The sequence below is a fragment of the Mixophyes fleayi genome, chromosome 4, assembly GCF_038048845.1.
Source record: "Mixophyes fleayi isolate aMixFle1 chromosome 4, aMixFle1.hap1, whole genome shotgun sequence".
Taxonomy (NCBI): Eukaryota; Metazoa; Chordata; class Amphibia; order Anura; family Limnodynastidae; genus Mixophyes; species Mixophyes fleayi.
Genome location: NC_134405.1, coordinates 51034408 through 51052175, shown reverse-complemented (window position 1 = coordinate 51052175; position 17768 = coordinate 51034408). Strand labels below are relative to the sequence as shown.

General features: G+C 41.8%; 1 protein-coding gene across 2 annotated transcripts in view; it reads right to left on the bottom strand.

Annotated features, from left to right (window-relative positions):
- Positions 1-10447, bottom strand: part of NOTCH3 (notch receptor 3) — a 52003-nt gene extending 41556 nt beyond the window's left edge. For both annotated transcript variants that reach the window (XM_075206977.1, XM_075206978.1), the window contains exon 1: positions 10297-10447. In XM_075206977.1, the coding sequence (XP_075063078.1) occupies positions 10297-10369 (73 nt within the window). In that variant the 5' untranslated portion in view covers positions 10370-10447. The remainder of the gene's footprint in view (positions 1-10296) is intronic.
- Positions 10448-17768: the final 7321 nt, after the last annotated feature.

The window sequence follows — 17768 nt, the reverse complement described above, 5'->3', positions numbered from 1 at the left end:
AGTTGTGCATGACTTGACTAGTAAAACAATCACAACTCAGAAGCAAATACACAGCTCCAAGAAGGGACAGTGAGACTATGATATAGAACCACAGATATGGGAGCCACAAGTACTAGATACCTAAAGGCAGCCTATAAGTAAATGATTCCATTTACATCAGCTGGGTATGACTGGCAGCCATTCTGAATGATGAACTTAAAAAACAGGTGCAAAGATTCTTGGAAAATGTTTAGGAAATTTCTTATTGGTTGAGGCGAGTAGGTTTGAAAAAGTTTAGATATAGCCTACAGCAACCAATCAGATTCTAGCTGTCATTTTGTAGAATGCACTAAATAACAGACAGATATATCTATATCTATATCTGTCTGTTATTTAGTGCATTCTACAAAATGACAGCTAGAATCTGATTGGTTGCTGTAGGCTATAGCTACACTTTTTCAAACCCACAGTTTAGTAGATATACTACTTAGAGGGCAAAAATAGCTGCACTTTTTTGTTTAGAACAATATATGTCGTCGTCCCCCCATAGGACTCAAAGCATTTAACATTGGTGTAGAGGGTCAGGCAGCCATCTTGGACTGCTAATTTATGAAACATTCCCATCAGAGCTTACAGTCTAAATTCCCAATATCCATCACACACATGTACTAGGGTCCACTTTGTCAGAAACCAATTAACCTACCAGTATCCATTTGGAGTGTGGGAGGAAAGTGGAGCACCCGGAGGAAACCCACGCAAACACAGGGAGAACATACCAACTCCACACAGATAAGGCCATGGTCGGCAATCAAACCCAATGCCAACCATTTTGCCACCGTACTGGGGAAAACTGGCGGAGAAGAAACGTGGTTCAAATATTAATATAGCACATTAGAGTAAAATGAATTAGAAAAACGCTCAAACCATGGGAGGACGACAAAAAAAAAAAAAAAAGCCACAAACTACTGTGTAGCAAATTGTGAAGTTTTCTGACTGGAAATCAATTCAATGCACATCACATACTCTCATAAATGTACGCATGGTCTGTGTAGAACTTAGACTTTCCCTTGTTGACAGTAAGGGTACAATAATTAGAAAGTCTTACAACATACCTCCTACTCTTTCCTCTCTTGGCACCAAGAACTTTTCACTGCTAAAATGTACTATATTGCGATATATTTTACTGATTTATGACGAACGCAGCTTATAAACAACCTGTTATTTGATCATGTGCATCTGAAAAAAATAAGTACATACTTGCGTAATCCATTAGTAAATGTTCCTCATTTGCCCTTTAAAATGTTAATATGTCAAAGCATAAAAAAAAAAAAAAAAAAATGTAACAGCCACTGAGAGCCCCTATCAAAACAGAGGCAGCCATCTCAAGTGGCAGATTTGCTTGTAGTCTAAAAGGGGGACAGTATCTTTTTGCAGATGATAAAAACATTAGTAACAAGGTTAATTCTGCAGAAAGGGTAAAACAAATGCCTAGAAAATTCGAGGAATGGCCTTAAGTGCAGAATGTAACATTTTATACCTCACAATGTAAAATACTGCATGTGGTGCACACAAATCTGATAACAGAATATCAGGAATACTTCAAGGGCTAAACACATACAGGAGAGGAAAGGACAGAGGGCGGCTATGTGTAGATATTTCCTGCTATCAAATACTAGGCTTCTTCATGTTTTGAAGGATAAGCAAAATTTAGGGTATTCGGTATGTTCGTTTTCTTGCTGCAAAAACGTAAATGTTGTGTTTTTTTACATAACAATGATGAAGATGCCACTGTGTTATTGGCTGAACACTTTACACCAATACAGAATGTCTATCCCGATTGGTGTAAGTAATGAGAGAGGAGCCATTTCCCAATTGCCTCAGGCAGCAGAAGGCCTAGACACACTCTTATACGTATTTATTACCACATGAGTGTAACAAAACTTCAAGGAAAGAATAAAAGTTTTCATACAACACTAAAGATCTCCCAGATCCATACCTCATAATAAATGGCCTCCAAGTAAAATAAAAAGTAGTATTAAACAGAAAATCCATTGCTAACACAAACAGCGCTCTTTCCTAGCCCCCTGCACAACGCAATAAACTATGTCTGTCATGTGTGACACACGTAAACATTTTGCGTGACAGATTCCCAAATATTTATTCTCCTTCTCTGGCCCCATCTACATTTTTCTTCGCCTTTAAGCATTTATGCAGGCAGGTGCACAGCGGATTCAGCCTAGCATGAGGGAGATAAATGGAAAATGCGAGCCTTTGTCCCTGGACCCCATAACGACGTCAGACCATGAGCAATTCTTTCATTTACATATTTGGCATCTCTACTTCACAGAAGCAGCAGATCTTGTGGTAAATATTGGTAATCTCAAATTACTCAAAAAGTAACAAGGAGACGATTCATGGAATGGGTTTATATAATTCACTTCTATACACCAAACACATAAAATAAACCCCCACAAAAAGTATTCCCTGTGAAATGGGCAGATCGACAAAATGTGGCCCATTGGTCTGGTCATGGTGAGAAAAAGAACTCACGTCGTTAAGGGGTTAACACCCCAGGCCTGAGATTCTTTGACCAAAAGCCATTGTTTGACGATTTAACATGACAGAAAAAAATAGACTAGCCCTATAATTAGAGTGAAGGTTCCCATACACAAACACATGACGTCTCCTGTAATATTTTGGAGGGAACAATCACAAACCTGTGTGTAAATAATTTACATATTTGACATGAGAACAGCAGCTTGTGTCAGTACGTGTTTCATCAACTTTAATTACTTAATTTAAAACACAGGCGCAGAGTTTTTATCACATACATAAAATTCCCCTGCTCCCGTCCCACAGTGCTGACCCGATGTTTCCTTTATTTCCTATCCAGCCCCCCCCATTCCGTGACGAGCATTGGGTCTGACCACAGAAGCAGCGTTGGTGACAGGAAGACTTTAGTTCTTCTTTTGCTCTCTGAACCTTCAGGGTCACCACATACAAGAGCACACCCAAGCTTCTCTAGGAACACTAGTTATTGCAGGGCATCTGAAGCAATGGAGGCAGCCATTTTTGGGGACTTAACCAATCAATTCGCTAAATCAGCACCTCGTGACTATCGGTCATTAAGTGACACAGTGATCATACCAGTCCCTAGTGAGCAGATAAAACATCAGTCATGAATATAGGTTCAGCCCATCATAAATGCTTCTAGTGCAGGGGTAGGCAACCTGCGGCTCTCCAGATGTTGTGAAACTACATGTCCCAGCATGCTTTGTCAGTATATAAACCAGCAGATAGCTGGCAAGGCCTGCTGGGACTTGTAGTTTCACAACACCTGGAGAGCCGCAGGTTACCTACCCCTGTTCTAGTGTGTAGGAAATTGGTGCTCTAAAAGATGATGTATACAATGGGTCTGTAGACCTTGCTGGCCCCAAGAGTTTACCCTGACGTTGTCAAGTATATAATTTATAAATGGTTTTTTTTGCGATACAATCTGTCATGAAACACTCATGCTGAGTGATGTCACAGAAGTGGGAGGAGCCTGTGTGGAAGATGGATGGGGCAAGCACCAATGGGCCTAAGATTTAAATACATGACCCAGCCACCAGTTAGCTGGACACTGGCAGCAATCGCCCCCCTGTTCTCAGGGCGTAATCCAAATACTGAACCCTCTAGGCATCGCCACGCAAAGACTCAAAAGAATGGGGGCAAAAGAGCTGCGATATTGGGAGGAAATATCTGTAATATTGCCACTCATACACTAAATGTTGGGAGTACTTTCTTTATACTCACCAGGAAAGGTAAGAGATGGGGGAAACAAAATAATACTATAGTTTTAGGGTTTAGTGAAACAAATGAGCACAATGTAACCTGCACAGAGAACCTTTTTCCTCTGAATACAAGAACCTGCTTGCATAAACAGTACCCAATATACCGTTGGCTTGGACGAAATAAAGTATCATCAGAAAGCACCAACAGAACAAGGTCTCCGGTGCGCAGTTAATCATGGAAATGAATTACAATTGTCTATGGGAAACACTTTTGTACTGTAGACAAATATTAACGTTTCCATAATTTGGCCGATCGTCAAATATTTGAAATCAGACGCACAGATGTCAGTGCACTCAGGGCTGCAATTTTCCTTTCCATGCTCCACTCCCTGAGAAGGGTTTGCGCACAACCCCACTCTAGAAAAAGGCATAAAAAATAAAAAAGCCAAAAAGAATACATTTATATATATTGAAAAAAAAAATAAAAAAATGTTTAAACAAATACCGGGATGACATCTTTTATCCAGAAAGTGCAGAAAACCAGAAAAATAAATATTTTGGTAAATATGTAATGTAGACAAACATTATGACCAGTGTCTGATACCAGTAAAACAATGCAGGTGTGTGGACAGACAGGTTCGCTTTTCACACGTAATTCAGAGTATTTTAGGTTACGGTCACCAAAATAGGAAACAAAAAACAAAACAAAAACTTTTCTCCAAAAATCCCCAGATCCCAGCTCTTCAGATAACCTTTCCCATACCCTGCATGCACATACGTTTCTACATTTTGCATCAGAGCAACATTTCTGCTACTTGTGCTTTCCGCATAGCTTGGCATGAAGATCAGCGGGATATCGGATTAATAATTAGTTAAAAGTTTGTCAGTGAAAGCTCTAGAGAGTAACGTCAAGGGAGAGCCCCTACAAGTTTACTTTGTAAAACAATTTCAGAAAACGTAGTTTGGAGAGAAGTGCAGAGAGTTACCCAGTGCCAGACATTCTGCACTGCCGGACAACTGTAGTATAAACTGTGACATTGGCATTCATAGGTGGGGGAATTCAATTCCCCCTGAATTAGGGCGGCGTTAAAGTTATTACGGTAGTTTCAACCCGGCTTTCCGCTCGCAGCTCAGGGAGCTGTGAGCAAAAAGACGGCATTGAAACTACCGTAATAATGGTAATAATGCACAGGCCGCCTTACTTTTACCCGCAAAGCGGTCAGTTGAATTCCCCCCTTAGTGTCAGGTGGTGTAGGCTTTTACAAAGAGAGGGACCTTAGATTGTAAGCTTGCAAGCAGGGCCTCCTCACCTCTACGTATGTATGGATTAGCCAGTATTGTTTTATTACTGTTTTGTAAAGCACTACGGAATCTGTTGGTTCTATATAAATAAATGATGATGATCTTAAGGGGATAATTTAAGGATTGTACCACGGCGGTGGCAAAAAAAAAAAAAAAAAAAAGCAATTAAAACACAAAATTCTATTGAATGGCACCATACGAGTATTAAGTGACATTGCTGGGTTTTTTGTACTATTGTTACTCCATTTCAGTGCAAACCACTTGAAAAAGTTAATTCATGTCAATGGGAATGCATGGTCATCATACCCACTTGTGATTAACAAGCATGAGTTTTTCACACCTAGTCTGACATTAATCCTTCCGATTTTGTCGCAGATGGAATTTTAAAAAAAAACCCCGAAACAAAACACATGGATTGAGCATATTGGTAAATAAAACCTGTGACAAATGTATGTCAGAAGCACTGCAACATGTGTTCACGAAAACAAACCACCAGTGGTTATGAGGCCACTGCTTAGCACTTCTGCCTCACAGCACTGGGGCCATGAGTTTGATTCCCGACCATGGCCTTAACTGGAAGGAGTTTGTATGCTCTCCCCGTGTTTGCGTGGGTTTCCTCCGGGTGCTCCGGTTTCCCCCCACACTCCAAAAACATACTAGTAGGTTAATTGGCTGCTACCAAATTGACCTTAGTCTGTCTGTGTGTGTACATTAGGGAATTTAGACTAAGCTCCTATGGGGCAGGGACTGATGTGAGCGAGTTCTCTGTACAGCGCTGCGGAATTAGTGGCGCTATATAACTAACTGGTGATGATGATGAAGTGTGCTGCAGCGCAGGAGAAGTCTGGCAGAGAGAATCCCATGGCTGGAATGCAGACTACACACATTATTTGGGCATCAGGTAAGTGATGTAAGAAGAAGTGGAGTGATGGGGGCTCTGGATGCAATGTAAAAAGAATATTTAAAGAGTCACTAAACCTAAGACTCACGCTGTCTTATATAACAGCTACTATTAAACAAAAATATATTTAAAAGTTTCTGGTGCCAGCCAAGACTGCAGCTAGTGGGGATAAAGTCTCCAGTGCAACTCACAACAGGGACACATGCAGCTCAATCCAACTTTTCTGCCCCACTGTTGAGCAGTCATATCCGTCACATGCATCAAAAAGACGGCCAAAGTTGAAAGTTCAGACAGGGCAGAATTAGCCATGTATATACATATTATAGTGGCAGACACAAACCGCTGACCACACTTCCATCCCGATTGACATCTGATAGATACGATCAAACATTCATAGTCTTTTAGGGCCCCTACATGCTAAAATGTGCGAAAAATTGGGTCTAATACGGCCCAGATAACCGAAACGGTTGCCACAATACCAGCGTGTATGGGCACTCGAACACACAGCTACAGTCGGCATACAACGTGGGGCTAATCACACGCTGGACACAAACATGCTTTTTCCAGGATTACAAGTGACCATTTGAGACTTATCAGACTATCCAAACCTATGCGTGATAAGGTCATGTATGTAGTCACTAAAGTAAACACAAAAATAAAAGATAAGACACTGAAATGTAAACTAACTAAAGTATCTGCTGTATGTTTTATCAGTTGCTTAATGAGCTTACCATACAGACTGGAGCACTAATGGCTGCATAACCAGAGGCAGGAAAAAGCCACAGGTGCAACACAGACAGAAAGTAGAAGACAATGGTTACAGGGATCAATGATACCAACTTTTACACCTGGTCAAATCGGGGCTCTGTTACATATAACGTGAGACAGAGACGTCGCCCATATGTACAAGCTGTGAAGGTGGGCGACTGGCGAGATCTCTGGAAGTCCTTTATATACAGAAAATGATATGTTCCAGATTGTTTCTCTTTAACAGAGAACACGGATTGCCCAATACTTCTTTATGTGTATTTTATAAAATAAGATAGGAAGGACAAAAGAACAGAAGAAACTCGGAGAGATTCAAATCAGGCTGAATAGGCACAGACAAGAGGAGGGCCGGGGAGGGAAATAAGAGACCAACTGAGAACAGCTTAGGCAGAGACTTTCAAGAGGAAAGAAAATAAAATAATGGGCACAGAAGAGAAAAGCTGAAGAGTTCAAGAACAAAACAAAAAAAAAAAAAAATGAGCGGGCACAGGCAGAAGCTGGACCAGAAAGAGTGTGAGGAGATTAGCAGGGTGCACGCAAGACTGGGGGTCAGAGAAAGCGAGAAGAGTTCAAGAAGATACAGAATAAGGAGGGGCACAAAGAACAGAAAGACAGAGCGCAGAATAGGGAGGGGGAGGAAGGAGAGTGAGAAGAGAGTGGGAATAGACAAGAGGGGGGCTGGCAAGGGTCAGGGCAGAGAGACAAGAGGGGGATCTAGGTACATTGTTATTGATATATACAGACATATTGGGGGGGCTATAGAGATAGGAGAAATACCAGGCACAGGGCAAGAACATGGAGGCAGGAAGGAGGATGGGGGCAGTATGTTATGGGCACTAACAAGAGGGGGGCAGGCAGAGAAGAGCAGGGGCATATGAGAGGCCATAGAAGGTGGAATAAGAGAAAGGACAGACAAGATATGGAGGAGACATGCAGGGAAAATGGGCTTTAAGTTTCAGAGCTGGCACAGGAGACAAATAGCTGGGAAACTGGGGATTCAGTGACAAAATGGGGGAGGTTGGAAAGTAAAATCTGTGGGGAGAAAAAAAAAAAAGGAGCAGATGAATAAAAATCGGGTCAGAGTGGATGTAAAGACACGGTCACTGGAAGAGACAGGCGGGCAGACAGCTGAGAGAGAACAAATAGGGCAGAGATGCGGAGAAGAGAGCTGCAGGAGGTAGCAGACAGATTTGAGGGGGCAGTTTGGGAACAGTCTACCCACTCCCCCTTCTCTCTTATCCCAATTGTTATCATACAAGAAAAGTCTCTCTCTCTCTACCCTCCTCCCCCTCCTCCTTCCCTCTGCCCTGAGGGAGGGAGAGGGGGAGGAGGGGGGAGAGGAGGGGGAGTGAAGGGGAGAGGGGGATGGGTGGGAAAATTTGGAAACAGGGATTGTTAGAGGGAAAGAAAAACCCATCAGCACTGATTGAAGGAGCAACCTCATGTATACAGACACAAAGGAGATCACACACACGTAGCAACCAGGTTATGGTACTGGATATAAAGCAATCGGAATGTTTAAAGAACTTATGTGCTCTCTTAGAGATTAAACCTGCAAACCATGGAGACAAAACTAAAAAGAAGTTAGTGTATTGCTGGGATTTATCCCCAGACACATTCCGCTGTTAAATTGAGAATTTCACGGCAACAATTATCATCTGCAAAATCCATCTAATTGAAGAAGCTTGATAAAACCACTTTATGTTTTTATTAAACTACAAATGACGCTTGATAGCCTGCTCTGTACCTCACTAATAATACTCTTTTCCTGGGTTCCACCAGAAATAGATAAATAAATAAAATATATATATATATATATATATTTTATTTTTTTTACAGTTACTGCACTTTTTTTTCCCGTAGGTTTTACAACATCCACCTATACTGCTTCTACACATTCAGTGGACACAAGAGTAGAATGATCATAAATAAAAAGTAAGCATTCCATCAGACTTATACACGTACAGTGCGAATGCACCAAAATTACCCTTGCAGTCTCAAAAGCACACACTTTTTTTCGACATATCCAAAAAGCAACAAGTGAAAACTCACAGGAGCGTAAGTTATTCACTACACAGCAATAAATTCCATAACAGCCTCAAACAACAAAGACAATAGGATCCTGTGGACAATATGAAGTCATATACACTGAATAAATTAACCGAAGAGCGCCAACTTAAAGTTCTTCACCAGGTATAAAACCAAAAAAAACAACAACTTTACAGAGTTATAGGTATTGATAAAACATATGTAACAAGAGAAACACACAAGATGAAACAGGAGAAACTTTGCAACATATTAAACAAAACATACAAATAAAAAATAAATTAAGGTTTTGTACAGATTAAAAAAAAATAAAAAATAGGAGAGCCAAAACTCCTGAACTTAATACAGTGGCTACAAGTAATGCAAACTTCCTAATTGTTTTAAACTATTTACACTAAAGCTGTGCAATCCATCTTTACCCCATATGACAGAGAGGAGAAAACCACTTAAGAGGAATATCCTTGGAGTGTAATAAACAGGATGCCCTAAGGTGGAATTGCATATAAAACCTGTCATGAGCTTCTCTCATGATAAAACAGATACTAAGATGTTAAACATGTCACAGGCAATAACTCAATATAACATATACAAATGACTAGGGGTCCAAAAAGTGCTAAATTGAATAATTCCATCTACAACACCCATGGTTAACTTGAAACAACTTTAAAAAATACCGCTTTGTATAATATATAAATTAACTGATAAAGTGGTCTTATGTATTTCTGTTTAATATGCTAAAAGAGCTCCTTAACATAACACAGAACTGCATGCCATCCAGTCCTTAACAGAACACAGTACTGCATGCCATCCAGATTACAGGCCAAATATTTTACGGCATGTGATAAGGAAATACAAACCATCCCTGTATAATCTTTTATAAAATCTCAGAGATTATAATGGATCATTTGATCAGACACACAGAAAGCCCTGTGACACATGGAATATATCCATTATAACAGCAGCACTATAGCAGGATGACTTCCTGTGCTCTAAGAATCCCATATGATAAATCTCTGTACACTGTCATGTGTGGGAACCACACTCCAATACAAACAGAGCTGTAACAACACCTCTCTGCACACACACAAAATAGTAACACAATGCAAAAGGAAAAAACTTATATAGTAGTATTCAATAAGTGTAATGACCCACAACACACACAGATTGAGACATCCAGCACTATCATATGACCTACAGTCAACACTGATTTCTGTGGATTTCAAATGTAAATAGGGAAATGTGTATGAATAAAAAAAATATTCATACATCTATACATACATAGTGTGCATGCTAGAAGACAGTCCCTGACATCTGCACAGCACTCTGTGCAGGTCTTGCACACACTGCCACATTGCAGCGCACACACTGCCACATTGCAGCGCACACACTGCCACATTGCAGCGCACACACAGCGGAATGGATGGTGGAGCCAGGCACAGCAACCACAGATCGCACAGCAACCACAGATCGCACAGCAGCCACTGATCGCACACCCCTCACCACACCAGGGCCACACTATGAACATACCATGGATTCCTCCGACACGACTCAGCAGCACCGCAGTGACCCAGACAAGTCCGCACATCCCCGGCCGCCCCATGCTGCTATACTCCCCCGGGGAGCCCGCACACAACCCGGAGCTGTACTCTGTCCGGTGACTGAGTCAAACTGATCCGTGGGAGTGCTGGGGGCAGCCGAGCGGAGGCTCAGCCACGCCCAGCCCGAGGGCACAGCCAGTCAGCGAGGGTCTGAGGCAGCGTATACAACCAATCAATATGCAGGACGGAGATTTGAACACGCCCTTCTCCCCTACAGACCCTCTTTCCCTCGCACACTGGGGAACTGTATGAAGAAGAGTGGAGGCTCCGCCCACTCCGTTTCTAACATTCATTTTACGCATATTTTCCCAGTAACTACGGACCAGGGGGCGGAGCTGCGGACCCGCGGCTTACCACGCCTACTAGGCGGATCAGCCAATGACACCGCAGGTGTTACTTCGGAATGTGGCGATGTGGGAGGAGGGAGCAGAGATTCCAGCACAGCACCACGTGGGGCGGGCAGTGTGTGGAGTGGATCAGTCTGAGTCCTATTGTCCACTGTAATGTGTGTCGGCCTGAAAATCCGACATGAGCCTCTGCTCACCGTGTCCAATGTCCGCATCAGCGCTGCCTCGGTGTATAGAATTGTTAGAACTGGGCTGGCTACAGGGCGGGTTCATTTTTAAGCATCATTTAAAGCCCCCTTTCCTGTCTATGGATTTTTACACTGTGGGTTAAATATGTCTTAACATTAATCATATTCTCTCCAATATTTTTTTAGGATTGATCATGGGGCTATTCAAATAATCTCCTTCCAAAGAATATTTGTCATAAAAACTAGCTATGTGCTGCATCGCCATTAGAATGATTAGTATATAACATTAATCTGATCCTCTGTCACAGACACTGCACTATTGCCCTTACTCCAGTGTCCCTGCCCTCCCCTCCCCTGTCCAAAGTCCCCTACTGCACAGACCTCTGCTCCAGAGACACTGCACCACCTTACAGTATCACTGCACTAACCTCCCTCTCCCCTCTAGTGTTAGAGTAAAGCTGGGTACACACTACAGAAATTTCGACCAACTTTTTATGCCAAGTGATTTTACATGCGATCGATCGATCGGTCCATGGACTGCATACACACTAGCCTTGTTTAGGACGATAAAGGGAAGAGCGGACGTCGCTTTAGCGACTTTCTACAGCCATGTTGTAGTGAGAAATGACTGTAATTTCGTACTCACTGTTGTGGATCGGTTGGAAGTTTATACACACTACACAGCGGAAACGAGATTGTAACGAAAATATTAAACGGTACGACCAACCAAATGATGCGATAATCGTCCATTTGGGCAGACTTTCGACCATCGTGTCACTGCACACACTGACCCGACTTTTGAACGAGCGGTCGTATGTCGGCTGTTTGAGCCGATTATTGGACGAAAACAGTGTAGTGTGTACCCAGCTTAACACTGAACTATTCTTCCTTCTCCAGGGTCTATTCACTAACTTTGCTCTCCCTCCACAGACAATGCCTTGAGTGTACCATGCCACTGTCAATGCATTGCCCTCCCTCCAAAAAATCACTGCGTCAACGTTCCCCTTCTGCATTATTTCCTTTTTCAAATGTCTACGTCCAGTCTTCTATGTTTCACTGTACTAACATCCCCCAGTTTTGTCTAAAAGGCCTACATACTGCTGCATTATGATCCGTTCTACCCCCACAGAATCAATGCACTACCTTATCTTATTGCTTTAATCAAATCATTAATGTCCTTTCACGCCCTATGATACAATCTTTCATCTCTCACTCCAATGTCTCACTTACAATAGGTCTGTCCTATCTCTTCAGTCTGTCCTGTGGAGTCATTGCACTACCTACCCTCACTCGTCTGCTATAGTAAGGGGCTGGGGGGCAGGGGGACTTCTGCTCCCCGGGCCGGTCCATTAGTCTACCTTGTACTGGGTCACTGGGCCACCTGCATTTTATTCCGTTTAAAATAGATTGCTGAGTCTTGCACCTGGACTAAAATTCGCCAGCCCTCCCCTGGCTATAGTGCTGCTGCATTTCCCTCTTGCCATCAGTGTAGCGCTTTCCCTCTCTTCTGTAGTAATTGTACTGATTTTCTTCTCTCTCCTGACGTCCACACTGCTTATTATTAATATTATCATTATTATTATTATTATTATTATTATTATTCACTGGATTGAACCCCCATCTCTTCACGGCAGAGTCAATGGACTACTCTCCAGTAGTGACTGCATTACATTCCCCCCCTTCCCTAAAGTGTCACTGTGCTACTTTTCTTCTCTCTCTTACAGACTCACAGCACTATTTTCTCGTTTTTTACAATCACTGCAATAAACTTTGCCTCTCACTACACTATTGTGTCCTATAGTCAGTGATGTCACTCCACTGCCTTCCGTTCATATCTTAAAATGTCACTGTACTACTTGTCCTTGTCTTACAGAGTCACTGCATTGCTTTCTTACTCTCATCTCTGTAGTCAGTGCACTACTTGCCCTGTCTCTCACAGTAACTTAACTGTTATCCTCTGTCTTAAAGTGTCACTTCAATGTATTCCTTCATTCCTGCAGTAACTGCACTCATTTGCTGCTTTCTCAGAGAGTGTCACTACTTTCCTTAACTCTTAGAGAGCCACTGCACTATTTTCTCTTACTCTTAGAGAGCCACTGCACTACTTTCTCTTACTCTTAGAGAGTCACTGCACTACTTTCGCTCTCACTCCAAGGGGTAAATGTATGAACCTCCGGATTCTTCAACTCCGGCGAGATCGGCGTCTTCAGCGCTTAAATTTAAAGCGACGCTTGCCTTGTAAAGGGAAACTTCCCTTTACAAGGCAGCGCCGCTTTAAATTTAAGCGCTGAAGACGCCGATCTCGCCGAAGTTGAAGATTTCGGACATTGATACATTTACCCCCAAGTTGTCCACCCCCCCTCTTGCCTCAGGGTCATTCCTCCCTATTAGATTGTTAGCTTTCATGGGGTGAACTCTGTCTTGTCCGCTTCCACTTGGTCCACCTGTGCGTCCTTGTATCATCCCTCATGCATGTTCTGTACTACACTTGTTTGTTATGTACATGTTAACTATTATGTCTTTTGTATAGTACTAAAGCTTACTCTCTTGCTATTTGTTCATTTATGTTTCTTCGGTGTCATGTATTTTGCATTTGTTTATTTTATGTTTTGCTTGTGTGTCCTCTTTGTCTTTGTGCTATACTCTATTATTTTATCATTGTACTGTACAGCTGCAGAATTTTGTAGGACTATATAAATAAACAATAATAATATTCACAGAGTTAGTTCATTAATATCAATAAACAGCTTTATCCTACAGCCACTTCATTACCTTCTCTCCCTTTCCAAAAGTGTTTGCTCTCCCCTACAGATGGGTCTATTTATCATTGGTGGCAAGTGGGCTGTGGTAACAATTATTCTGTATTGCTGCAGATCGCAGTGATGCTCACTTGCTACCATAACCACCGAAAAGCCCTCTTCTCTGCAATAGATAATGGGGTTTTGTAGGCAGACAGAAGCTGCAGCAATGGCAGAGTGCAGAGCGCATATACTGGCAAACGTCCGTTCAGTCAGAACTTTTTTAAAGTTACTGTACATGAACTATGACTTATATTCATAAATATGTTGTGTAGCATACACATATCACATTCATATCTTTAGAAGCAATGTGTTGTTTAAATGACCAGCTCTTTGAGATAGGGAGGAGCTTTTCTTTGTTGAGAAATAGGGTCAGATTGCAGTCTCCATAGATGTCTATAGGGACTGCAGTAAATGGCTTCAATACATCTGACCTGTTACATGCATTGAATGGTATAGGCAGTGTTTGAAAAACTGCAACACTAGTAGAATCAAGTGGATATAGGGTTACTGGAAAGAAAGGGTTTCATATTCAGACCTGTTTTTGTGCATTGTACTAGTTAGGCAGCCTGAGTTGATGCCTGTGGGTATGAGGACTTACACTCAGTGCATTAAGCTCTATCTCAGCACCAGACTCTTCACTACTCTCTCCTGTAGCTACTGCATTACATTCCCTCCTAAAGTGTCCCTATACTTATTGTCCACTTTTATACAGTGTTTTTGCACTACTTTGTCACTTTGATCTTTAGTCAGTTGTCTATTCCCCCCATTATTATTTACTTAATTATTTTCCTTTTCTCTGTGCAATATGATGTAGAACATGCCCTTGTGTTTCAAACTCCCATTGTCCTATAGATTGTAAGCTTGCGAGCAGGGTTCTCTTACCTCTCTGTATGTATTACCCAGTATTGTCTTATTAATGTTTGTTCCCAATTGTAAAGCGCTACAGAATTTGCTGGCGCTATATAAATAAATGATGATGATGATTGATGTGAATGATTTCTCTGTACAGCGCTGCGGAATCAGTGGCGCTATATAAATAAATGGTGAGGATGATGATGATAGAAAGACACAGTCATTGGCCTACTTTCTCCTATACCAACTGCCTATCTTCTGTAGTCTCAGCTACATTTTCCCTCTCGCTCCTACAGTCTCTGCACCACTTTCCCTTTCACTTCTACAGTCTCTGCACCATTTTGCCTCTCACTTCTGCAGTCTCTGCACCACTTTCGCTTTCACTTCTACAGTCTCTGCACCACTTTCCCTCTGACTTCTACAGTCTCTGCACCACTTTCCTTCTGACTTCTACAGTCTCTGCACCACTTTCCCTCTCACTTCTACAGTCTCTGTACCACTTTCCATATCACTTCTACAGTCTCTGCACCACTTTCCCGCTCACTTCTACAGTCTCTGCACCACTTTCCCTCTGACTTCTACAGTCTCTGTACCACTTTTCTCTATCACTTCTACAGTCTCTGCACCACATGTCCTCTCACTTCTACAGTCTCTGTACCACATGTCCTCTCACTTCTACAGTCTCTGTACCACTTTTCCCTCTGACTTCTACAGTCTCTGCACCACTTTCCCTCTGACTTCTACAGTCTCTGTACCACTTTTCTCTATCACTTCTACAGTCTCTGCACCACATGTCCTCTCACTTCTACAGTCTCTGTACCACTTTTCCCTCTGACTTCTACAGTCTCTGCACCACTTTCCTTCTGACTTCTACAGTCTCTGCACCACTTTCCCTCTCACTTCTACAGTCTCTGTACCACTTTCCATATCACTTCTACAGTCTCTGCACCACTTTCCCGCTCACTTCTACAGTCTCTGCACCACTTTCCCTCTGACTTCTACAGTCTCTGTACCACTTTTCTCTATCACTTCTACAGTCTCTGCACAACATGTCCTCTCACTTCTACAGTCTCTGTACCACATGTCCTCTCACTTCTACAGTCTCTGTACCACTTTTCCTTCTGACTTCTACAGTCTCTGCACCACTTTCCCTCTCACTTCTACAGTCTCTGTACCACTTTCCATATCACTTCTACAGTCTCTGCACCACTTTCCCTCTCACTTCTACAGTCTCTGCACCACTTTCCTTCTGACTTCTACAGTCTCTGCACCACTTTCCCTATCACTTCTTCTTTTTTTTTTTTTAAATCCAGTATTTTTATTGAAATTTTTTAAGATATAAACATACTAAACAACAAAAAGAAAAGAAAAACAATCGCATACATATCGGAATTAAATGACGGAATTTACAAGATTACATTAAAGCATAATAATAATAAATGTGCTATATTCATTCAGGATCATACATCGTAAATGCTTATACATAAGTATGTTAAACATGCAGGGTTTATTACATGGACTCATATACTTATTATAAGAACTGCGGTAGCCATACATTTAAGTAGATAGAGCATCTGTACTAGATGACATAGGATAGAATGGAGACTCTAACCATCTGTACCATATATTCTCAAATTCCTTCAGAGCCTGTCTGCTAGTATAAACAAATCTCTCGTGCCTTATGGTGGTATTCCCTATCACTTCTACAGTCTCTGCACCACTTTGCCCTCTCACTTCTACAGTCTCTGCACCACTTTGCCCTCTCACTTCTACAGTCTCTGCACCACTTGTCCTCTCACATCTACATTGGCTGCACCACTCTCCCTCTCATTTTTAGTTACTACACTACTTTCATCTCACTTCTATTGTTGCTGCACCACTTTCCTTTTCAGTGTTACAATAGCTACACTACTTTACCTCTCAGTTCTACATTCACCGCACCACTTTCCCACAGCTATAAACTGTTATAAACCACAGTTATAAACTGTTCTTAGATTACTTGGCCACCCGGTCTGTAGGGGGAGTAATGTTCTTCCCGCAAAATAAATCTGGGTTCTTGCCGTCAGTAACCCACTATTACTGACCACTCCTACTGGTGTCACTTTGCCACCAGACATCCGCCGACTGTGACTGCCAACTGCGCAATAGTTGTAGGAGAATTCGGCTGCCACCACTGGGCTCCTTTCCAGTGACCAGAACCTCTTACTTCTGGGGTAGCTGGTATAGCTGCTGTAATGCCTCTTTGCTGTGAGCTGACTGCTACACCCAGCTTACTATGGATCAGAACTGCTGGGTAGCGGGAAGAGCGTTGACACAGAGATGCTGGGTTCAACACAGGACAGCCGGGGAACGGATTAGAGTGTAAGCTCTTATCCGTTGGTCACAGGATATAGCAGGTAGAATCTTCAAGCAATGATGGTTTACTGCTCAAGATTCCTGACAAGGACTTTTACACACCAGTTAGTGGTGCTGGTGATCATCCAGAAGTTACAGATGGAATGCTATTCCATAGTAAAACATAGCTCTTTATATACAGTTTAGCACACATAACCTGGCAGGAGGTAATCCAGCCTCCTGCCCCTTGAACCAATCCAGGCTGCTTCATGCAGACAGCACATAAATCAACCTGGCAGGGTTAACACCTTTTTACATTGCGCTACTGGCATCACAATACCTGAGATATTACATCAGATATTTATCATCAGGATATAATATTCTATAGACTTGAGATAACACAATTTTATACTTTAACAAAATTGACATCAATCTGTAACTTCCCAAATCACTTGCTGTTTACATTGTTCAGACAGGTTCTAACATGCAGGTTGAAAAGGTAATGACTCCATGCTGTGTAGTCATGCTAAAAAAGTGTTGATCACTCACAGAGGAAAAAGGTCTAATTAGCATAAGGCTTACTTTAGAGGTTACAAAACCGATTTCCACCAACAAATTACAACTGCATCAGAAATCAATACATTTATAATACAGCAATGGCACACAATATAAAAAAATCAGTACGTTTTCAACGTTATACAGCGGTGCACTGCGCCACTAATTTAAATAAATATCTACAATTAGTTATTTCTCCGTGACCCAGCCACAGTGTGTGTATATATAATAATAATAATAATAATAATAATAATAATAATAATAATTATATATAAGAACAGCTAAGGATACAATAACAATTTTCAAAAGCAATAGTAGGAAAAA